Below are 23,974 nucleotides of genomic sequence, written 5' to 3'. Positions count from 1 at the left end.
TGGGTGGAGCTACGGAATACCAAAAGACAGAAAATGCTAGTGGGAGTTGTGAACAGACCACCAAACAGTATTAGTGAGGTTGGGGACAGCATCAAACAAAAAATTAGGGATGTGTGCAATAAAGGTACAGCTGTTATCATGGGCAACTTTAATCTACATATTGATTGGGCTAACCAAACTGGTAGCAATGCGGTGGAGGAGGATTTCCTGGAGTTTGTTAGGGATGGTTTTCTAGATCAGTAGGTCGAGGAACCAACTAGAGGGCTGTCCATCCTAGACTGGGTGATGTATAATGAGAAAGGACTAACTAGCAATCCTGTTGTGCGAGGCCCCTTGGGGAAGAGTGACCATAATATGGTAGAATTTTTTATTAAGATGGAAAGTGACACAGTTAATTCAGAGACGAAAGTCCTGAACTTAAGGAAAGGTAACTTCGATGGTATGAGACATGAATTGGCTAGAATAGACTGCCGAGTGATTCTTAAAGGGTTGATGGTGGATAGGCAATGGCAAATATTTAAAGATCACATGGATGAATTTCAACAATTGTACATCCCTGTCTGGAGTAAAAATAAAACGGGGAAGGTGGCTCAACCGTGGCTAACAAGGGAATTAAGGATAGTGTTAAATCCAAGGAAGAGGATTGGCCAGAAAAAGCAGCAAACCTGAGGACTGGGAGAATTTTATTATTCAGCAGAGGAGGACAAAGGGTTTAATTAGGAGGGGGAAAATAGAGTACGAGAGGAAGCTTGCTGGAAACATAAAAACTGACTGCAAAAGCTTCTATAGATATGTGAAGAGAAAAAGATTAGTGAAGACAAATGTAGGTCCCTTGCAGTCAGATTCAGGTGAATTTATAAATAGGGAACAAAGAAATGGCAGACCAGTTACACAAATACTTTGGTTCTGTCTTCACGAAGGAAAACACAAATAACCTTCCGGAAATACTAGGGGATCGAGGGTCTAGTGAGAAGGAGGAACTGAAGGAAATCCTTATTAGGCGGGAAATTGTGTTAAGGAAATTGATGGGATTGAGGGCCGATAAATCCCCGGGGCCCGATAGTCTGCATCCCAGAGTACTTAAGGAAATGGCCCTAGAAATAGAGGATGCATTGGTGATCATTTTGCAACAGTCTATCAACTCGGGATCAGTTCCTATGGACTGGAGGGTAGCTTAATGTAACATCACTTTTTAAAAAAGGAGGGAGAGAGAAAATGGGTAATTATAGACTGGTTAGCTTGACATCAGTAGTGGGGAAAATGTTGGAATCAATTATTAAAGATGAAATAGCAGCGCATTTGGAAAGCAGTGACAGGATCGGTCCAAGTCAGCATGGTTTTATGAAAGGGAAATCATGCTTGATAAATCTTCTGGAATTTTTTGAGGATGTAACTAGTAGAGTGGACAAGGGAGAACCAGTGGATGTGGTGTATTTGGACTTTCAAAAGGCTTTTGACAAGGTCCCACATAAGAGATTGGTGTGCAAAATTAAAGCGCATGGTATTGGGGGTAACGTACTGACTTGGATAGAGAATTGGTTGGCAGACAGGAAGCAGAGAGTCGGGATAAACAGGTCCTTTTCAGAACGGCAGGGGTGCCGCAGGGCTCAGTGCTGGGACCCCAGCTATTTACAATATACATTAATGATTTCGATGAAGGAATTGAGTGTACTATCCCCGAGTTTGTAGATGACACTAAGCTGGGTGGCGGTGTGAGCTGTGAGGAGGACGCTAAGAGGCTGCAGGGTGACTTGGACAGGTTAGGTGAGTGGGCAAATGCATGGCAGATGCAGTATAATGTGGATAAATGTGAGGTTATCCACTTTGATGGCAAAAACACGAAGGCAGATTATCTGAATGGCGGCAGATTAGGAAAAGGGGAGGTGCAACGAGACTTGGGTGTCATGGTACATCAGTCATTGAAAGTTGGCATGCAGGTACAGCAGGCGGTGAAGGCGGCAAATGGTATGTTGGCCTTCATAGCTAGGGGATTGGAGTATAGGAGCAGGGAGGTCTTGCTGCAGTTGTACAGGGCCTTGGTGAGGCCTCACCTGGAATATTGTGTTCAGTTCTGGTCTCCTAATCTGAGGAAGGACATTCTTGCTATTGAGGGAGTGGAGCGAAGGTTCACCAGATTGATTCCCGGGAGGGCAGGCCTGACATATGAAGAGAGATTGGATCGACTGCGCCTGTATTCACTGGAGTTTAGAAGGATGAGAGGGGATCTCATAGGAACATATAAAATTTTGACGGGTCTGGACAGGTTAGATGCAGGAAGAATATTCCCAATGTTGGGGAAGTCCAGAACCAGGGGACATAGTCTAAGGATAAGGGGTAAGCCATTTAGGACTGAGATGAGGAGAAACTTCTTCACTCAGAATTGTTAACATGTGGAATTCCCTACCGCAGAGAGTTGCTGATGCCAGTTCATTGGATATATTCAAGAGGGAGTTAGATATGGCCCTTACGGCTAAAGGGATCAAGGGGTATGGAGAGAAAACAGGAAAGGGGTACTGAGGTGAACTGTCAGCCGTGATCTTATTGAATGGTGGTGCAGGCTCGAAGGGCCGAGTGGCCTACTCCTGCACCTATTTTCTATGTTTCTTTGTCCTGCGCAAAACTGCAGTTCTGGGTCTGAAATGGATCTTTCTGCTGCCTAAGTTTAAAAGCTTTTAATATATTCAAAAAGCTGAATTTAATTATTATATAAAACAGAAGGGGTTTTGCAAAAGGATCTAGCAGTATCAGAGATCAGAACATAAAAGTGTTTATCTCCTGCCCATCTGCATCAAAATTCAAAGCCAAAACTAGCCAGGGTTCTCCAAGACACATTTACCCTGGAGACAAGTACCTTGAGCTCTGGTTCTCCAGTGACAGGCCTCTCATATCAACACCAATGCTTCTCGGCTTAGGCAGTGGTTTCGGCTTTTCCACTCTCTCCCTTTTACACCAGATGACAAAACCACTCAGCTCCCTGCAACAAAAAACACAGTAGCTAATGAATACACATACACGGGAGAAAGGGATAGACTGAGTAATTATAGGCCAGTCAGCCTAACCTCAGTGGTGGGAAAGTTATTGGAAAAAATTCTGAGGGACAGGATAAATCTTCATTTAGAAAGACACGGATTAATAATGGACAGTCAGCATGGATTTGTTAAGGGAAGGTCGTGTCTGACTAACTTGATTGAATTTTTTGCGAAGGTAGCAAGGAGGGTCAATGAGGGCAGTGCGTTTGATGCAGTGTATGTGGATTTTAGCAAGGTCGCACATGGCATGAAAGTAAAAGCCCATGGGATCCAGGGCAAAGTGGCAAATTGGATCCAAAATTGGCTCAGTGGCAGGAAACAAAGGGTAATGGTCGATGGATGTTTTTTTGACTGGAAGGCGGTTTCCAGTGGAGTTCCGCAGAGCTCAGTGTTGGGTCCCTTGCTTTTTGTGGTGTATATCAATGACTTAGACTTGAATGTAGGGGGACGTTTGAAGACGATACAAAAATTGGCTGTGTGGTTGATAATGAAGAGGAAAGCTGTAGACTGCAGGAAGATATCAATGAACTGGTCAGGTGGGCAGAACAAATGGAATTCAATCTGGAGAAATGTGAGGTAATGCATTTGGAGAGGGTTAACAAGGCAAGGGAATACACATTAAATGGTAGGACAATGAGAAGTGTAGAGGAACAAAGTGCATTTCATCAGATCTCTGAAGGTAGCAGGCCAGGTACACAAGGTGGTTAAGAAGGTATACAGAATACTTGCTTTTATTAGCCGAGGCATAGAATACAAGAGCAGGGAGGTTATGCTTGAACTGTATAGGCCACAGCTGAAGTACTGTGTGCAGTTCTGGTCACTACATTACAGGAAAGATGTGATTGCACTAGAAAGGGTACAGAGGAGATTTACAAGGATGTTGCCTCGACTGGAGAATTTTAGGTATGAGGAAAGATTGGATAGGCTGGGTTATTTTCTTTGGAACAAAGGAGGCTGATGGGAGACCTTATTGAGATGTATAACATTTTGAGGGGCCTAGTTAGAGTGGATAGGAGGGACCTATTTCCCTTAGAAGAGGGGTCAACAACCAGAGGGCATAGATTTAAAATAAGGTAGGAGGTTTAGAGGGGATTTGAGGGGAAACGTTTCACCCAGACTGCCTGGGCGGTTTCACCCAGGCACTCTGGAACTCACTGCCTGAAAGGGTGGTAGATGCAGAAACCCTCACCACTTTTAAAAATTACTTGGATATGCACATGAAGTGACGTAACCTACAAGGCTATGGACCAAGAGCTGGAGACTGGGATTAGGCTGGATCGCACTTTGTCGGATACGATGGGCTGAAAGCCTTACATTTCTATGATTCTATGATTAAGCAGATTCAATCCCTGACATGAACAATTTGGGAGCAATTCTGCTAGAAATGTCTGTCCCACACTCTCATCTTTTGTCACAAATACTTTGAGTCGGTGGGTTCTTTATTAGGAAAAAAACAGCTAGTCAATTCAATATGGCTGCTAGGGGTTGTGAACGTTGCATTGTATGGTCTGTATCTCAGGTCTGGGCCTTAACCCCCAACACCCACCTTAAATGGCCACAACGAGCTAGCTAGCTAGGGACTCGTTTGCCGCATGCTTTTTCCGCTGTCTGCGCTTGATTTCTGCATGCTCTCAGCGTTGAGACTCAAGGTGCTCAGCGCACTCTCGGATGCACTTCCTCCACTTAAGGCGGACTTGGGCCAGGGATTCCCAGGTGTCAGCGGGGATGTCGCACTTTATCAGGGAGATTTTGAGGGTGTCCTTGTAGCGTTTCCGCTGCCCACCTTTGGCTCGTTTGCCGTGAGGGAGCTCAGAGTAGAGCACTTGCTTTGGGAGTCTCGTGTCTGGCATGCGGACTGTGTGGCCTGCCCAACGGAGCTGATCGAGTGTGGCGAGTGCTTCAATGCTGGGGATGTTAGCCTGAATGAAGACGCTGATGTTGGTGCGCCTGTCCTCCCAGGGGATTTGTAGGATCTTGCGGAGACATCGTTGGTGATATTTCTTCAGCAACTTGGTGTCTACTGTACAAGGCCCATGTCTCTGAGCCATACAGGAGGGCAGGTATTACTACAGTCCTGTAGATCAAGTGCTTGGTGGCAGTTTTGAGGTCTTCAAACATTCTTTTCCTCAGGTGGCCGAAGGCTGCACTGGCACACTGGAGGCGGTGTTGGATCTCGTCGTCGATGCCTGCTGTTGTTGAAAGGAGGTCCCGAGATATGGGAAGTGGTCCAAGGTGTCCAGGGCCGCGCAGTGGATCTTGATGACTGGGAGGCAGTGCTGTGCGGTGAGGACAGGCTGGTGGAGGACCTTTGTCTTACGGATGTTTAGCGTAAGGCCTATGCTTTTGTACGCCTCAGGAAATACGTCGACTATGTCCTGGAGTGCAGCCTCTGTATGTGCGCAAACACAGGCGTCGTTCGCGTACTGTAGCTCAACGACAGAGGTTGGGATGGTCTTGGATCTGGCCTGGAGAGGCCGCAGGTTGAACAGGTTCCCACAGGTTCTGTAGTTTACTTCCACTCCAGCGGGGAGCTTGCTGACTGTGATGTGGCGCATGGCTGAGAAAGAGGATTAGAGCAATGACGCAGGCATGTTTGACCCCGGTCCGGACATGGATTAGGTCTGTGATGGATCATTTGATAAGGATCACGGCCCGCATATTGTCGTGGAGCAGGCGGAGGGTGGTGACGAACATTTGGGGGCATCCGAAACGGAGGAGGACGCTCCATAGACCCTCGTGGTTGACAGTGTCAATGGCCTTTGTAAGGTCGAAGGCCATGTAGAAGGCTGGCGCTGTTCCCTGCATTTTTCCTGCAGCTGTTGCGCTGCAAAATCATGTCCGTTGTGCCCTGTAGGGGACGAAATCCACACTGTGACTCCGGGAGGAGCTCCTCGGCCATGGGAAGAAGACGGTTGAGGAGGACTCTAGCCTGACATCACAATGAAAACCCAGTGGTGGATAAAAGACAGCAAAGTGGCCCAAACTGAGCATTTCTGCAATGATGGTACGACAGAGCTAAAGCGTCCTGAACTAAAATCAGAAATAGCCATCATCGATCTCCACCAGCAGATTGGCGTTTCACTGAAGTCTGGTAATGATCTTGCGGTGAAGAAGCAGACAAATCATTTGCCGTTCCGTGGCCCCAGCTTATCCAGACGTGATCGAATTTCTCTTGGCACAGTTAGAGAACGGTGACCAGCAACTGAATAGGAACACTCACTGCTACAGCACCTCATCACCTGCATCTCAGCACACTTGGAGACGAAGGCAGCGCAGATTGTGGCTGCAGTAATAGCACTACTACGAGTCAAGAGCAGCAATCAGGAGTGGAAGCTAATTGCCTAGCAAGGACATCTCGAGACAGGAGAAAAGGCAGGAACTTGGGCTGGGGAATGGGGCATCTTGCACCACCTCTCATGTCACCCCCTTCCCCCCACGCTCGCACGTCGTAACCCCCCCCCCCAACCCCTCGCTCGTCCGCCCCCTCCCCACCTCCCCCCGCTCGCTCGTCGCCCACCCCCTCCTCGCTCGTCGCCCACCCCCACCTTTCTTCGCTCGCGCACCCACCCCCCCCACCTCGCTTGCGCGTCTCCCCCCCCCCCCGCTCGTCGCCTAACCCCACCCCCACCTTTCTTCGCTCGCGCACCCACCCCCCCCACCTCGCTCGCGCATCACCCACACCCCCCCCTCGTGCTCTCGCGCCGTCCCCCTTTCTTGCGCCCACACCCCCCCCCTCGCTTGCGCTCTCACGCCGTCCCCCTTTCTTGCGCCCCCCCCCCCACTTTACGCTCGCACTTGAGGGCCGCCCCTGCCCCCCCCCCCTTATGCACTCGCGCTCTAGGGCCGGCCCCTTTACACTCTCGCGCTCTGGGGCCACTCCCCTCTTACGCTCACGCACTCTCAGGCTGCCCCCCAATCACAATCACTAAGGAGGTGGTACTCAAAGATAATGGGACAAAGGCAGATAATTCCCCTGGACCTGATGGCTTGCATCCTAGGATTTTAAACATAGAAAATAGGTGCAGGAGTAGGCCATTTGGCCTTTCGAGCCTGAACCACCATTCAATAAGGTCATGGCTGATCATTCACCTCAGTACCCCTTTCCTGCTTTCTCTCCATACCCCTTTGATCCCTTTAACCGTAAGGGTCATATCTAACTCCCTCTTGAATATATCCAATGAACTGGCATCAACAACTCTCTGCGGTAGGGAATTCCACAGGTTAACAACTCTGTGAAGAAGTTTCTTCTCACCTCAGTCCTAAATGGCTTACCCCTTATCCTTAGACAGTGTCCCCCGATTCTGGACTTCCCCAACATCGGGGACATTCTTCCTGCAACTAATCTGTCCAGTCCATTCAGAATTTTATATGTTTCTATGAGATCCCCTCTCATCCTTCTAAACTCCAGTGAATACAGGCGCAGTCGATCCAGTCTCTCCTCATATGTCAGTCCTGCCATCCCGGAAATCAGTCTGGTAAACCTTCGCTGCACTCCCTCAATAGCAAGAACGTCCTTCCTCAGATTAGGAGACTAAAACTGAACACAATATTCCAGGTGAGGCCTCATCAAAGCCCTGTACAACTGCTCCTATACTCCAATCCCCTAGCTATGAAGGTCAACATACCATTTGCCTTCTTCACCGCCTGCTGTACCTGCATGCCAACTTTCAATGACTGATGTACCATGACACCCAGGTCTCGTTGTACCTCCCCTTTTCCTAATCTGCCGCCATTCAGGTAATATAGCTTAGTGTCATCTACAAACTTGGAGATATTACACTTAATTCCTTCATCCAAATCATTGATGTATATTGTAAATAGCTGGGATTCCAGCACTGAGGCACCCCACTAGTCACTGCTTGCCATTCTGAAAAGGACCCGTTAATCCCGACTGTCTGCTTCCTGTCTGCCAGCCAGTTCTCTATCCACGTCAGTACATTACCCCCAATACCATGTGCTTTTAATTTTGCACACCAATCTCTTGTGCTGGACCTTGTCAAAAGCCTTTTGAAAGTTCAAATACACCACATCCAATGGGTCTCCCTTGTCCACTCTACTAGTTACATCCTCAAAAAATTCCAAAAGATTTGTCAAGCATGATTTCCCTTTCATAAATCCATGCTGACTTGGACCGATCCTGTCACTGCTTTCCAAATGCGCTGCTATTTCATCTTTAATAATTGATTCCAACATTTTCCCCACTACTGATGTCAGACTAACCGGTCTGTAATTACCCGTTTTCTCTCTCCCTCCTTTTTTAAAAAGTGGTATTACATTAGCTACCCTTCAATCCATAGGAACTTAAGAGAAGTAGCGGCAGGGATTATGGATGATGCATTGGTTTTAATTTACCAAAATTCCCTGGATTCTGGAGAGATCCCAGCAGATTGGAAAACTGCAAATGTAACGCTCCTATTCCAAAAAGGAGACAGACAAAAAGCAGGAAACTATAGACTAGTTAGTCTAACATCTGTGGTTGGAAAAATGTTGGGAGTCCATTACTGAAGAAGCAGTAGCAGGACATTTGGAAAAGCAAAATTTGGTCAGGCAGAGTCAGCATGGATTTATGATGGGGAAGTCATGTTTGACAAATTTGCTGAAGTTCTTTGAGAATGTAACTAACAGGGTGGATAAAGGGGAACCAGTGGATGTAGTGTATTTGGACTTCCAGAAGGCATTTGACAAGGTGCCACATAAAAGGTTACAGCACAAGATAAAAGCTCACGGGGTTGGTGATAATATATTAGCATGGATAGAGGATTGGCTAACTAACAGAAAACAAGAGAGTCGAGATAAATGGTTCATTCTCTGGTTTGCAACCAGTAACTAGTGGGGTGCTGCAGGGATCAGTGCTGGGACCCCAACTATTTACAATTTATATAAACGACTTGGAAGAAGGGACTGTGTAACGTAGCCAAGTTTGCTGATGACACAAAGGTGGGAGGAAAAGCAATGTGTGAGGAGGACACAAAAAATCTGCAAAAGGACAAAGACAGGCTAAGTGAGTGGGCAAAAATTTGGCAGATGGAGTATAATGTTGGAAAGTGTGAGGTCAAGCACTTTGGCAGAAAAAAAAAATCAAGAGCAAGTTATTATTTAAATGGAGAAAGACTGCAAAGTGGGAACTGGGGATACTTGTGCATGAAATACAAAAGGATAGTATGCAGGTACAGCAAATGATCAGGAAGGCCAATGGTATCTTGGCGTTTATTGCAAAGGGGATGGAGTATAAAAGCAGGAAAGTCTTGCTATATAAGGTATTGGTGAGGCCACACCTGGAATACTGTGTGCAGTTTTGGTTTCCATATTTACGAAAGGATATACTTGCTTTGGAGGCAGTTCAGAGTAGGTTCACTAGGTTGATTCCGGGGATGAGGGGGTTGACTTATGAGGAAAGGTTGAGTAGGTTGGGCCTCTACTCACTAGAATTCAGAAGAATGAGAGGTGATCTCATCAAAACGTATAAGATTATAAGGGGGCTTGACAAGGTGGATGCAGAGAGGATGTTTCCACTAATGGGGGAGACTAGAACTAGAGGGCATGATCTTAGAATAAGGGGCCACCCATTTAAAACAAAAATGAGGAGAAATTTCTTCTCTCAGAGGGTTGTTAATCTGTGGAATTCTCTGCCCAAGGAAGCAGTTGAGGCTAGCTCATTGAATGTATTCAAATCATAGATAGATAGATTTTTAACCAATAAGGGAATTAAGGGTTACGGGGAGCGGGCGGGTAAGTGGAGCTGAGTCCACGGCCAGATCAGCCATGATCTTGTTGAATGGCGGTGCAGGATCGAATGGTCTACTCCTGCTCCTATTTATGTTCTTATGTAACAGGGTAAACACACACAGACTAAATACGCACATATGCACAATAAACACGCATACGCTAAATAAGCACATGCTAAACACACAGACAAGACATGCATGAGAAATCGAAACAGATGCACAGGGTAAATATGCAGACACACGACAAATACAGATATACAATAAGTAGACAGACATGTACATTATAATTTATACACCCCTGGTAAAAGTGCATCGAATGATAAAGGTCTCTATCTGGAGCCCTTTTAAACCTCTTTATGCAAATTAGACCAGTCATGGTGACAATTTATAGTCAACAATCAGTAGTGAACAATCAAATCCTTTATCTAAGTTCGGTAGTAAACTGATGATATTTGTTTAAATTGCAAATCAAGGACAATGTAGTCAGGGAACTGGAAACATTGGCATCTGAATGAATTCACAAAAGCTCCATTTTTACAGGAAGAATCGCTCAGCTGCACAGTACACAGTAAGTTCTTCTGTTCTCTACTTACTTTGAAAGAGAGCGATACCAGTGTATAGTTAATTAAAGCTAATCACAACTATTTGAGGAACGGGCATGGTTACCCGAGATTCTGCTAGCGCAGCACCAGTTATTCCCCCCACCCACCCACCCCGCCTTTTCATCTCCAAGGTTTCTTGAAGGGTGGGGGTGAAAGGTGTATTTGAAATTATCTTGAACACTTGTGGGGTGGGTTGTCATGTTGGTGCTGTAAATGTGAGGCGAAACAGCAGCTTCTGTACACTTTCTGATGTGCTGTTCAATCTAAAGGCAATAAACAGTAGGCACAAACCTGTGTCCTACACACTCCGTGAATAAGAACATAAGAAATAGGAGCAGGAGGTGGTATTTGGCCCCTTGAGCCTGCTCCGCCATTCAATAAGATCACGGCTGATCTGATCTTGGCCTCAACTCCACTTATTACCCGCTCCCCATAACCCTCGATTCCCTTATCGTTCAAAAATCTGTCTATCTCCACCTTAAATATATTCAACTGCCCAGCCTCCACAGCTCTCTGGAGTAGAGAATTCCAAAGATTCACGACCCTCAGAGAAGAAATTCGTCCACATCTCAGTTTTAAATGGGCGACCCCTTATTCTGAAACTATGCCCCGTAGTTCTAGATTCCCCTACGAGGGAAAACATCCCCTCTGCATCTACCCTGTCAAGCACCCTTAGAATCCTACACGTTTCAGTAAGATCACCTCTCATTCTTCTAAACTCCAATGAGTATAGGCCCAAAGTGCTCAACTTTTCTTCAACCTGGAGCAGCTGGAGGGAGTTTTGAAACAAAGATGCTCCATGACAACGGAGGCAGCTCGAGCCTGGAGTCTCAACGGACCTCTCAAGGAGAAAAAATGAGAAATAAAAAGTAATGAGATTATGACATCACAAGGGTGGAGGATGGTGATTGTTTTTTCCATATTAATTGAATCAATAGACAGGGAATGAATCTTAAAGAAAGCTAAAAACCTATTTAATTTGCTTCAATTGCTGATTTTCTAGTCTGTATTATACTGATTTTACTATTGTATACTTATTGTATTATTTACAATGTAATTTGAATTTCTTTTTTTTTCCCACCAGTGTCTATCTGCGTGCACATTTTTGTTGCCGCTTCAGACCCGAGCCTTTTACCTCTTTTACGCTTCCTTCTCCTGCTTTTTCTCTTTCCCTCCCTTGTCAATATCTAACATGTTGTAAGACTGACGCGCCTTGGGACGTTTTACTACGTTAAAGGCGCTATATAAATGTTAGATATTATTATTCATAAGACAACCCCTTCAGCCCAGTGAGTCTTCTCTGAACCTCCTTCAATGCAAGTATATCCCTCCTTAAATAAAGAGACCAAACTGTAATATGTACTTCAAACGTGTTAACATCTTCTTCTGCTTGTAACATGGCAGTGTGGTATCAGTAAGAATGGCGGGCATTACTTACCCTATACACGTGTACGAAGGCACAATCTGCTTGCTTTTCCCGGTCAGTGTAACATCAAAAACAGCAGAGTCCGCCTCATTGAATGGGACCCTCTTAATACACAGTCGTTTCTTTTTAGACACGGTGACCTCTGGGGAAAGAGAGGAATAAGAACATAAGAAATAGGAGCAGGAGTAGGCCATTTGGCCTCTCGAGCCTACTCCGGCATTTAACAAGACCATGGCTGATCCGATCTTGGGTTCAGCTCCACTTCCCAGCCCGCTCCCCATAACCCTTCACTCCCTCACCATGGACGGTTCTCCTTTCTCAAAGTCTTTCCTTCTCACTGGAATATATTTTTGTTGAGAGTTATGAAATATCTTCTTAAATGTTACACTTTGATCTATTTTCCCAGTCCACTTTAGCCAACTCTGCCTTCATACCTTTGTAATCGCCTTTATTTAAAATAATGTCACTGGTTTGAGACCCAACTTTCTCATAATTGTTACACAGCTTGCAAATTGGCATGGGGTGAGGGGGGAGTGGTGGTTAGAGCCCAACGGAGAGCCAGATCTACAGGAATCCGTCCAGGTCGCCCGCACTTTGTTAGATGTGAGCCAGTTGCTTTATTGATGCCTGCTTTGTAAACGAGGGAACTGAATTATTTGGTGGAAAATGCAACTTACTGGTTTACACAAAATACAACAGGAGATAAAACCTGACCTCACCATTATATTGTATTCAGTCATTAAGTTCGAGACAGATACGTTTGGCTAATTTTATATACTTAACGCATTAAGCTGAGAATATAGAGCAACAGTGTCCAAGTCAAGGACCACACACAGGCCTTGAACGGCGACAATCCAGCTCACAAAACCCAGACAGCAGAGGTCCATTTACATTTATTATTCCTCCTCATCCCATTTAAAGCTCATGTTCCTGGAGATTTGGAAACAGTTATATTTTATCCCACTTGCCTCATAAATCAGACACTTTGATTATTTAGCATCTGCAGCTCGAAATATATGGGGTTAAGTTACCAAGGTGCACGAGATATATGTGGTCATGGAACCAAGGACACGAGATGTATGGGGTCATGGAACCAAGGTACATGAGATATATGGGGTCATGGAACCAAGGTTCACGAGATTATATGGGGTAATGGAACCAAGGTGCACGAGATATATGGGGTCATAGAACCAAGGTACATGAGATATATGGGGTCAAGGCACTAAGGTATTTGTCGGAGCGATCCAGAGACAGAAAACTTAGACAAGCCCACACTTGTGGATCACCTTCACCACTGTACATGGTAAGTTACAGGATACGGTACATTCGCAATAGAACAACTTGCATTTATATAACATAGTAAAACATCCCAAGGCACTTCGCAGGAGCGCAAGACGACAACATTTGACACTAAGCCAAAGGAGACATTAGGACAGGTGACAAATAGCTTGGTCAAAGAGCTAGGTTTGAACAATGATCAGCCATGATCTTATTGAATGGTGGTGCAGGCTCGAAGGGCCGAATGGCCTACTCCTGCACCTATTTTCTATGTTTTCTATGTTTCTAAGTGTCTTAAAAAAGGATAGAGGTGGAGAGAGAATTCCAGAGCTCGGAGGCTAGACGGCTGAAGGCGAAGGAAGTTGGCGATGAACAAGAGGCCAGAATTGGACGAAGGCAGAGTTCGAGGGTTGTACGGCTGGAGGAGGTTACAGAGATAGTGATGGGCCAGGTCACGGAGAGGTGAGAATTTTAAAATCGAGGGGTTGCTGAACCGTGAGCCGATGTAGGTCAGCGACACAGGGGTGATGGGTGAACGGGACTCGGTGCGAGTTGGGATACGGGCAGTAGAGTTTTGAATGTGCTCAAGTTTATGGAGTGCTTTATAGTTTACACAGAACCAAGGATCAGAGTAGGCAAGGAGAACTGGAATGTGGAAAGAACTTCATGAGATGTTCATGTTTTTATTGGCCCTGAAATTGCAGCCTCTCCGGGTGCACACGATGTGCGCATGTACCTGAAGAGGCCTCACAAATGCCAAATGTCCTCCAAACTCTTACGCCTGGCAAAAGCAGGCGTGAGGTCTGCTTTTACCAGCGTATGAGTTTAAAAGATAAATAAAATGTTATCAATAATTTTCATATTAAAAACCCTGTTTATTTTTACCCCTATTAAAAGTTTTAAAAATTCAAAAACAAAATTGTCTAATTAAATTCAATTTCAATTCATAAAGTATTTTTCTTATTTATTTAAAATGGCGATATCCGCACAAACGGGACTCACCATTGCTATGAATGGGGGTCCTCCATTTTAATTGGTTGGTTCAGGCCCACATGATCCCAGGGTGCACATACGCTCCTGGAATACATGGACCCCTATGCCGGTCTGCGAATGGAGCCCTCGGATTCAAGTTTACGCTCCTCCGGGACCGCCAGGTACTTTCGTAACAAAAATTTCGGTTGGAGGCGTCCGCCCGCAGGAAATCTCCAACCGCCATTTCTGGGCCAATAGCTCTGATCTCCCAGGTACCAGAGAAGTGTGCACAACGACAGATTTAATATGTGCTGTGTTTGAATCATCATCATCATCATAGGCAGTCCCTCGAAACGAGGATGACTTGCTTCCATGTCGAAAAGGGATGAGTTCGCAGGTGTTTCAATGAAGGACCTAATATTCTGGATCCCGAACTACGTCTTGAAGGGTGGAAGATTTTATTAACGTGTGGTGACCGCTGCACACCAGCCACCACACGGGCTTGACAGAGCTAGGTCTTGGTTCAGTGGCAAGGATTAACCAAGACGACTGGAGACCAGCTCTGCTGCACAGACCTAGTGCGCACACATATCGCAGTGTGGGCTGGCCCATGCTGCCCCTGGGCCCTTGTCTCTTCTGGGCCCCGGTCACATCCCTCTCCGAACTCTTGCCGCTCCTTCGCCCCTCCTGCTGTACTGGCCCGCACTGCAGTCAGCTGTCGCCCTCCTGCAGCAGCATGCGCTGCTCCCTGAAGTGGTATGCCGCCGCATGCTGCTCCCTCTAATGGCCCCGGCCTTCTGATGATTTTGCATGATTCAGGTCCTGGCAGTCCCTCGAAATCGAGGAAAACTTCCTTCCACTCTTAACATGAGTTCTTAGGTGGCTGTACCATCCAATACGAGAACCACAGGTGGGACAGATAGCCAGAGGGAAGGGGAGGGTGGGACTGGTTTGCCGCACGCTCTTTCCGCAGCCTGCGCTTGATTTCTGCATGCTCTCGGCGATGAGACTCGAGGTGCTCAGCGCCCTTCCGGATGCATTTCCTCCACTTGGGGCGGTCTCTGGCCAGGGACTCCCAGGTGTCAGTGGGGATATTGCACTTTATCAGGGAGACTTTGAGGGTGTCCTTGTAATGTTTCCGCTGCCCACCTTTGGCTCGTTTGCCGTGAAGACTAGAGTGCTTGCTTTGCGAGTCTCGTGTCTGGCCTGCAAACTATCTGGCCTGCAAACTATCTGGCCTGCCCAGTGGAGCTGATCAAGTGTGGTCAGTGCTTCAGTGCTGGGGATGTTGGCCTTATTAACCAGCGAATGTAACCAATAAATCCCTATACTTTAGATCAACAGAGGCACTGAAATCCATGATGGCCCCACATTCAAAAACCTGATGACGAATCAGAAATACTCACTTGAATCCAGGAATTCAGCAACGAAAGCAAAACCTGATGGCAGTGGGCATTTATCCGGAAGCAATTGCATATCTGCCACAATGTCTCCCTGAGGATTCTGCAAACAGAGCACAGCATCAGCATTAAATCACCATTTCCTCTCAAAGACCAGATGGCATTTCGAAATCTGATGAATTATTGACATCCTGGGCACCTTAACCATGAGTTACAGATGTCTCTATCATATCCCACGGGATTGACAGCGTTTATCTCATTATATTCAGGTACAGTTTTGAGGCTTCCACTGGCACCATTTTATTGTGATTTTTCCTCCACATTTTCTCCCCTGAAGGGGCTGGCTTTATGCCAATCTTCCAATTACCTCCCACCCCACCAACTAACCCGCCTGCCACCCCTCGGTGACCATTCCTTGCACATGACCAGCAGGATATCCAGCTGTCTGGAATCCGACAGACACAGAAATATACTTTCTAGCAAGGATCACTGAACAGAGATCAGGAAACTGGAGATTGGTTAACTCAGCCCATGGATCAAAGCAGAAATTGTTCAGTCAATGTGACTCAATACTACAGATTTTATAATTCCCTGTTCTTTTACCGTCACTGTTGCCACAACAAAGTGTCTCAACTTTTGTAATTCAGGTGCAACGTCCGAAATCCAGAATCCTTGGGAAAATGCGTGCCGGGTTTTGAGTGGTGATGTCCAAAATCCGGCAAAATCCAAAATCTGGCACGGATTCGGTGGAGGATTCCGGATTTCAGACTGAATTTTCTTGTCTGAAATCTGGCGGATTCCAGACAACTCCTTCAGCTATGCAGAAAATGTCCAGTTTTTGGAGTTCCTGATTTGGGTCATCGCAACTGTATAGGGTTTGGGGAGTGGGGCAGGGGCTGCTGTAGGATTGTTTATAAACCTACCTCTTTATTCAGCAAGGAGCTGACACACAGGTAACAGCCAGATTTCTGGCTAAAGCCCTTTGCAAAGTTAGCGGAGGACCCATCTGCAGTTGCAGTGATCTAGAATTACAAAGAATACATACAGATAAGGAAGAGGTAGTTCAATGTCCAACAGTTCTCATAATTCGGAGCAAGTGATAAGAAAGGAAATCACAAGGAACAATGTCGCTGGATATAGCCTGTACTTGAAATTGCACCGTTCAGCTCACACAATGTAATATACAATCAGCAATGGCGATTTCATGACCAAAATGCTTGAATTTAAAGAATAGGAAACAAACCAGTTTACGTATATGTAAAGTTTTATTGCCTTGTCTTCCTCCCCCTTGAATTTTGCTCAGTTTACTCCTTCTCCCTGCCTTAAAGCAGTGATTCACACTGTGGTATGGTCCCACAGCTCGAATATAAGAACATAATAGGAGCAGGAGGCCATACGGCCCCTCGAGCCTGCTCCACCACTTAATACGATCATGGCTGATCCGATCATGGACTCAGGTCCACTTCCCTGCCCACTCCCCATAAACCCCTTATTCCTTCGTCAGTTAAGAACCTTTCTACCCCTATTTTAAAGTTATTCAATGTCCCAGCTTCCACAGCTCTCTGGGGCAGCGAATTCCACAGATTTGCAACCCTCAGAGAAGAAATTCCTCCTCATCTCAGTTTTAAATGGGTGGCCCCTTATTCTAAAATCGTGCCCTCTAGTTCTAGTCTCCCCCATCAATGGAAACATCCTCTCTGCATCTACCTTGTCAAGCCCCCTCATAATCTTATACGTTTTGATAAGATCACCTCTCATTCTTCTGAATTCCAATGAGTAGAGGCCCAACCTCATAAGTCAACACCCTCATTTCCAGAATCAACCGAGTGAATCTTCTCTGAACTGCCTCCAAATCAAGTACATAATGTCTTAAATATGGAAACCAAAGCTGCACGCAGTATTCCAGCTGTGGCCTCATAGCTGTAGCAAAACTTCCCTGCTTTTATACTCCATCCCCTTTGCAATAAAGGCCAAGATTCCATTGGCCTTCCTGATTCTGCATACCAATCTTCTGTGTTTCATGCAGCACTTTGCAATTTTTCTCCATTTAAATAATAACTTGCTCTGAGTCCAGCCCAAGTGTATGCTCCCCTAGCCAAAGTGCCTTACCCCAGTGCGTGCATCACCCCCCAACCCCCCCAATAGATGGGCATTGTGTATGGATTGTTAACAGGTTTATTGGGCATGAAGTGAATAATGACAGTCTCGTGACTTCTGGATATCATCCACTCCAAAGATGTTCCTTGTCGAGGGTTGGAAGAACGTGATCCGTCTTTCCTAAGTTCCCTCTCTCCCCTCCGAAGCTCCCCCCCGAAAGCCTCTCTCTCTCTTCCCCCACCCCCAAACAGCCTCTCTCTCCTCTCCCCCCCACCCCCTCCCGCCCACAGCCTCTCTCCCCCCCCACAGCCTCTCTCTCTCCCCCCCCCACAGCCTCTCTTCCCCCCCCCACAGCCGCTCTCTCTCCCCCACCCCCCCCACAGCATCTCTCTCTCTCTCTCTCTCTCTCTCTCTCCCCCCCCCCCCCCCACAGCCTCTCTCTCTCTCCCCCCCCCACAGCCCCTCTCTCTCTCTCCCCCCCCACAGCCCCTCTCTCTCTCTCTCTCTCTCTCTCTCTCCCCCCCCCACAGCCCCTCTCTCTCTCTCCCCCCCCCCCACAGCCCCTCTCTCTCTCCCCCCCCCACAGCCCCTCTCTCTCTCTTCCCCCCCCCCAACAGCCTCTCTCTCCCTCTCTCTCCCCCCCCGCCCCCACAGCCTCTCTCTCTCTCTCTTCCCCCCCCCACAGCCTCTCTCTCTCTTCCCCCCCTCCCCACAGCCTCTCTCTCCCAAACCCCCTCCCCACAGCCTCTCTCTCCCCCACCCCCTCCCCACAGCCTCTCTCTCTCTCCCCCACCCCCTCCCCACAGCCTCTCTCTCTCCCCCCACCCCCTCCCCACAGCCTCTCTCTCTCCCCCCCCACTCCCTCCCCACAGCCTCTCTCTCTCTCCCCCCACCCCCTCCCCACAGCCTCTCTCTCTCTCCCCCCACCCCCTCCCCACAGCCTCTCTCTCTCCCCCCACCCCCTCTCTCCCCCCACCCCCTCCCCACAGCGCCTCTCTCTCTCCCCCCACCCCCTCCCCACAGCCTCTCTCTCTCTCCCCCCACCCCCTCCCCACAGCCTCTCTCTCTCTCCCCCCACCCCCTCCCCACAGCCTCTCTCTCTCCCCCACCCCCTCTCTCCCCCCCACCCCCTCCCCACAGCCTCTCTCTCTCCCCCCCACCCCCTCCCCACAGCCTCTCTCGCTCCCCCCCCCACCTCCCCACAGCCTCTCTCGCTCCCCCCCCCCACCCCCTCCCCACAGTCTCTCTCTCTCCCCCCCCAACCTTCTCTCTTCTGCCCCCACCCCTTCTCTCTTTCCCCCTCCCACCCCTTCTCTCTTTCCCCCCCCACCCCTTCTCTTTCCTCCCCCACACCTTCTCTCTTCCCCCCCCCCACACCTTCTCTCTTCCCCCCCCCACATCTTCTCTCTTCCCCCCCCCCACACCTTCTCTCTTCCCCCCCCCCACACCTTCTCTCTTCCCCCCCCCACATCTTCTCTCTATTCCGCCCACAGCGCTCTCTCTCTCTCTCTTCTCCCCCCTCCCAGCGCTCTCTCTCTCTTCTCCCCTCCCCCACAGCTTCTCTCTACCCACCCCCCCTCCCCCTCCCACCCCTCCTTCCCCCCCCACCCCTCCTTCCCCCCCCCACAGCCTCTCTCTTCCCCCCCCCCCCACAGCCTCTCTCTTCCCCCCCTCCACAGCCTCTCTCTTCCCCCCCTCCACAGCCTCTCTCTTTCCCTCCCCCCCCCCCCCACAGCCTCTCTCTTCCCCGCCCCCACACAGCCTCTTCCCCCCCCCTCCCACACAGCCTCCATCTCCCCCACCCCCCCCACAGCCTCTCTCTTCCCCCTCCCCTCCACCCAGTATCACTCATTCTCTTTTACCTCCACCAGCACCCCCCCCCCCCCCCCCCCCCAGCCTCTCTCACTCTCGGGCCTCCGACTCCCCCTCCCGCGCACCCCCGCCCTCCATTCTGACTTCTGAAGCCATAGAGGACCGATCTCAAACAATCCAGCAAAAGCCACTAAGTTCCAGCCGAAGTCCCTTACCCCAGCCCAAGTCCGAGCCGAGAGAAACATTGGGCCCAAGTTGCCACACGATAAAAAACGGGCGCCCCTCCAAGCTGGGCGCCCGTTTTTCGTGCCTAAAAAAAACCTCACGATTCTGGAGCGCCCTGCAGCTTCTTATCTGTTTGGCGTGGCGCCCAGGGGGGCAGAGCAGAGCCTACACTCGCGCCGATTTTGTAAGTGGGAGGGGGCGGGTACTATTTAAATTAGTTTTTTTCCTTTCGGTAACGCTGCGCGTGCGCGTTGGAGCGTTCGCGCACGCGCAGTGTGAAGGAAACATTGCCACTCGGCCATTTTTGTAGTTCTTTGTAGCTGTTTAGTTTTTGAACATTTTTTAATAAAAGCACAGTGCCATCAGCACATCAGCACTGAGCAGGCTGCAGGAAGCCTCAGAAAGTTGAGGCAGCCGTTTCACGACGATCTCCCCCTTTTGCCGTCGGGAAATGGCTCCTCAATTTCTGAGGCTTCCTGCAGCCTTCTGTCTCCTTCCCTCCCGCCGTCTGGAACGGCTTCCCCCCACCCCGCGTTCGTTCGGTCGGTTCCCTCCCTCCCTCCCGCCGTCTGGAACGGCCCCCCCCCCCCCCCCCCAGTTCGGTCGGTCCCCTCCCTCCCGCCGGCCGTCTGGAACGGCTTCCTTCCCCCCCCCCCACGTTTGTCAGGCTTGCTGCAGCATTCTCCCTGGCTGAAGCACTTTCACACAGGTAGGAAGATGGTTTATTTAATCTTTTCTTTGCTTATAAATTTTTATTCAGGTTGGATTTATTTGTATAATATTTGTATAAGTATAACTAAGGATTTATTGTAGAATTTAATGACTTCCCTTCCCCCCCCCTTCGTTCTGGACGCCTAATTTGTAACCTGCGCCTGATTTTTTTAATGTGTAAACAAGGTTTTTTCAGTTCTACAAAAATCTTCACTTGCTCCATTCTAAGTTAGTTTGGAGTACGTTTTCACTGTGGAAACTTTGAAATCAGGTGTCAGTGGCCGGACACGCCCCCTTTTGAAGAAAATATTCTGTTCCAAAGTAGAACTGTTCATCCTGACTAGAACTGCAGAAAAAAAATGTGGAGAATTGCGATTTCTAAGATAGTCCGTTCTCCACCAGTTGCTCCTAAAAATCAGGCGCATATCATGTGGAAACTTGGGCCCATGAAGTGGGTATTTTTCCACAGTTTAAGTGGACGCACTATAAAAACCTCACATCTTCATTATTACACTTTACGGACATCCCAGTGATGATTCCGAATTTGAATTCCTGTCCCATATTGGCATTTAATTTACAAATGCTCAGATGACTTTTCCTATCCACTCCTTCCTAAAGGTGCCAGGGGAAATGAGAAGGGTTACTGTAATATAATCAACCAAGCAGACATACCAGTTGATACTCCTTCGGACAGATGTTCTGGTTCGAGGTCCATCCTACCCCGGTTAGAGGGTAGCAGTTTCGATCACTGGTGTCAGGTGCAGCCATCTGGAACAGGACACAAGATAAATCTTATTCGCCAACCACCGCTTTATCAACTCCGTCCTTGTGCTAAGATCTAATGAAAACAAAGGAATTAAAAGGGAGGTTGGCGGGAAAAAAACTTTCTGGAATTCCCGGTCACAAACTGGGAGCAGAGTCCAAAAGTTCCTTTAAAAAGAGAATTATTTGGTTTTAAAAAAAAATCAAGCCTGCATTTATATAGCAATTTATCACATCATCAGGACATCCCACAACTCTTTACGATGTCACTCTTGTTATGTGGACAATTTGCACAGAGAAAGGTCCCTCAAATAAAGTAATCAGGTCAATGACCAGATAATCTGTTTTTATGATGGTGCTGATGAGAAAGGATATGGGAGGGCAAGCAACAGAATGGAATGAGACTCGGAGCACAAAATATCGAAGCTGACACTCCCAGTGCACTGCTGAGGGAGCACTGCGCTGTCGGAGGTGCCGTCTTTCAGATGAGGCATGAAACCGAGGCCCCGTCTGCCCTCTCCGGTGGACGTAAAAGATCCCACGGCACTATTTCAAAGAAGAGCAGGGGAGTTATCCCCAGTTTCCTGGCCAATATTTATCCATCAATTAACATAAGAAAAAACAGATTATCTGGTCATTATCACTTTGCTATTCGTGGGAGCTTGCTGTGCGCAAATTGGCTGCCGCGTTGCCCACAATACAACATTGACTACACTCCAAAAAGTACTTCATTTGGCTTTAAAGCGCTTTGAGACCTCTGGTGGTCGTGAAAGGTGGTATATAAATGCAAGTCTTTCTTTTTTCTTTTCAAGGACACCGAAGGTCCCTCTGAACACCATCATTTCGCAATCTCCCACCATTTAAAATATGTACTAAGTTTCCATTCTGCTCATGTGTCTCCTGACACATGCGCAGAAGCGAGAGTTAGGAAAAATATCGACTTTGCCGCCTCCCCCCCCACCCAACAGCACAAGAGAAGAGAGAGCCTGGTGGGGGGAGGAAGAATTGAAAGAACCTGGAGTCGGGGGGGGGGGGGGGGGGAGGAGGTGGAAAAAAGGAGAGGGACAGAGAGAGAGAGAGAAAAAGAGAGAGAGAGAGAGAGAGAGAGAGAGCCTGGGGGGAGAGGGAGAGAGAGCTGGGGCGGGGGGGGGGGGGGGGGGGGGGAGGAGTAAGGGAGAATCTTGAGAGGGGGGAGGGGAGGGAAGAGAAAGAAGTGTGTGTGTCTTGGGGGCGGGGGTAGTCAAAAAGAAAGGCGGCGGTAATAGTGCAGAGTAGCGATAGGGATAATGATAACCAGAGTGGGACAGGCAGGGACAGAGTATATAAACATGAGTGCACCAGACAGTGGGGTCAGAGTTAGGAAAAATGGTAAAATGACAAAATTAAAAGCTCATTATCTGAATGCACACAGCATTCGTAACAAGATAGATGAGTTGGCGGCACAAATAGAAATGAATGGGAATGATCTGCTGGCCGTTACAGAGACGTGATTGCAAGGTGACCAAGGCTGGGAACTGAATATTCAGGGATATTTGCCATTTCGGAAGGATAGGCACAAAGGAAAAGGAGGTGGGGTAGCTCAGTTATTAAAGGATGAGATCAGTGCAGTAATGAGAAATGATAATAGCTCAGAAGATCAGCCATGATCTTATTGAATGGCGGAGCAGGCTCAATAGGCCAAATGGCCTACTTCTGCTCCTATTTATGTTCTTATGTAGAATCAATTTCGGTGGAGATAAGAAATAATAAGGGAAAGAAGTCACTGTTGGGAGTAGTCTATAGGCTTCCTAACAGTAGCTACACTGTAGGACAGAGTATAAATCAAGAAATAATGGAGGCTTGTAAGAAAGGTACTGCAATAATCAGTGGTGATTGTACAAATCAAATTGGAAAAGGTAGTCTTGAGGAAGAGTTCATAGAGAGTGTATTCGCGATGGTTCTTAGAACAATACATTGTGGAACCAACCAGGGAGCAGACTATTTTAGATCTGGTAATGTGTATTGAGACTGGATTCATTAATGATCTCATAGTAAAGGATCCTCTTGGGAAGAGTGATCCTAGCATGATTAAATTTGAAATTCAGTTTGAGGGTGAGAAGGCTAGCTCTCAAACTAGTGTCCTGAACTTAAATAAAAGCATGAGTTGGCTAAAGTGGACTGGAAAAATATATTAAAGGGTAAGAGGGTAGATGATCAGTGGCAAACATTTAAGGAGATATTTCATAACTCTCAGCAAAGATTTATTCCAGTGAGAAAGAAAGACTACGAGAAGGATGGATCATCCGTGGCTAACTAAGGAAGAAACGGATTGTATCAAATTGAAAACAAAGGCATACAATGTTGCAAAGAATAGTGGAAGGCCAGAGGGTTGGGAAATTTTTAGAAACCAGCAAAGGACGACTTAAAAAAAAAGATAGTTTGAGAGTAAACTAGCAACTGAGTCGGGAGCAGCATCGAGGAGGTTAGTTGGAGAGGCCTATAAAAGGCAGCGAGGTCGGGAGGTGCGTCACTGAGTTGGGAGCAGCGTCGAGGAGGTGTGTGGAATTCTACATTAGGATGGAGAATGAAACAGTTGATTCAGAGACCATGGTCCAGAACTTAAAGAAGGGTAACTTTGAAGCTATGAGGCGTGAATTGGCTAGGATAGATTGGTGAATGATGCTTAAGGGGTTGACAGTGGATGGGCAATGGCAGACATTTTGAGACCGCATGGATGAACTACAACAATTGTACATCCCTGTCTGGCGTAAAAATAAAAAAGGGAAGGTGGCTCAACCGTGGCTATCAAGGGAAATCAGAGATAGTATTTAAGCCAAGGAAGTGGCATACAAATTGGCCAGAAATAGCAGCGAACCCGGGGACTGGGAGAAATTTAGAACTCAGCAGAGGAGGATGAAGGGTTTGATTAGGGCAGGGAAAATAGAGTACGAGAGGA

At 47.7% G+C, this 23,974-nt stretch overlaps 1 protein-coding gene across 4 annotated transcripts in view; it reads right to left on the bottom strand.

Moving 5' to 3' along the window:
• mvb12a (multivesicular body subunit 12A) overlaps positions 1-23,974 on the bottom strand; it is a 61,509-nt gene that overhangs the window by 13,272 nt on the left and 24,263 nt on the right. For 3 of the 4 annotated variants that reach the window (XM_070867374.1, XM_070867376.1, XM_070867377.1), the window contains exons 2-6: positions 20,950-21,045; positions 16,356-16,454; positions 15,439-15,535; positions 11,795-11,924; positions 2,852-2,974 (exon numbers count right to left, since the gene is read on the bottom strand). In XM_070867374.1, the coding sequence (XP_070723475.1) occupies positions 2,852-2,974; positions 11,795-11,924; positions 15,439-15,535; positions 16,356-16,454; positions 20,950-21,045 (545 nt within the window). Of the gene's footprint in view, positions 1-2,851; positions 2,975-11,794; positions 11,925-15,438; positions 15,536-16,355; positions 16,455-20,949; positions 21,116-23,974 lie in introns of all 4 variants that reach the window. The other variant, XM_070867375.1, reaches the window with a different exon arrangement.

Source organism: Pristiophorus japonicus, chromosome 24 (assembly GCF_044704955.1).
Source record: "Pristiophorus japonicus isolate sPriJap1 chromosome 24, sPriJap1.hap1, whole genome shotgun sequence".
NCBI classification, from domain to species: domain Eukaryota; kingdom Metazoa; phylum Chordata; class Chondrichthyes; family Pristiophoridae; genus Pristiophorus; species Pristiophorus japonicus.
This window is presented reverse-complemented; position numbering and strand designations above follow the sequence as displayed.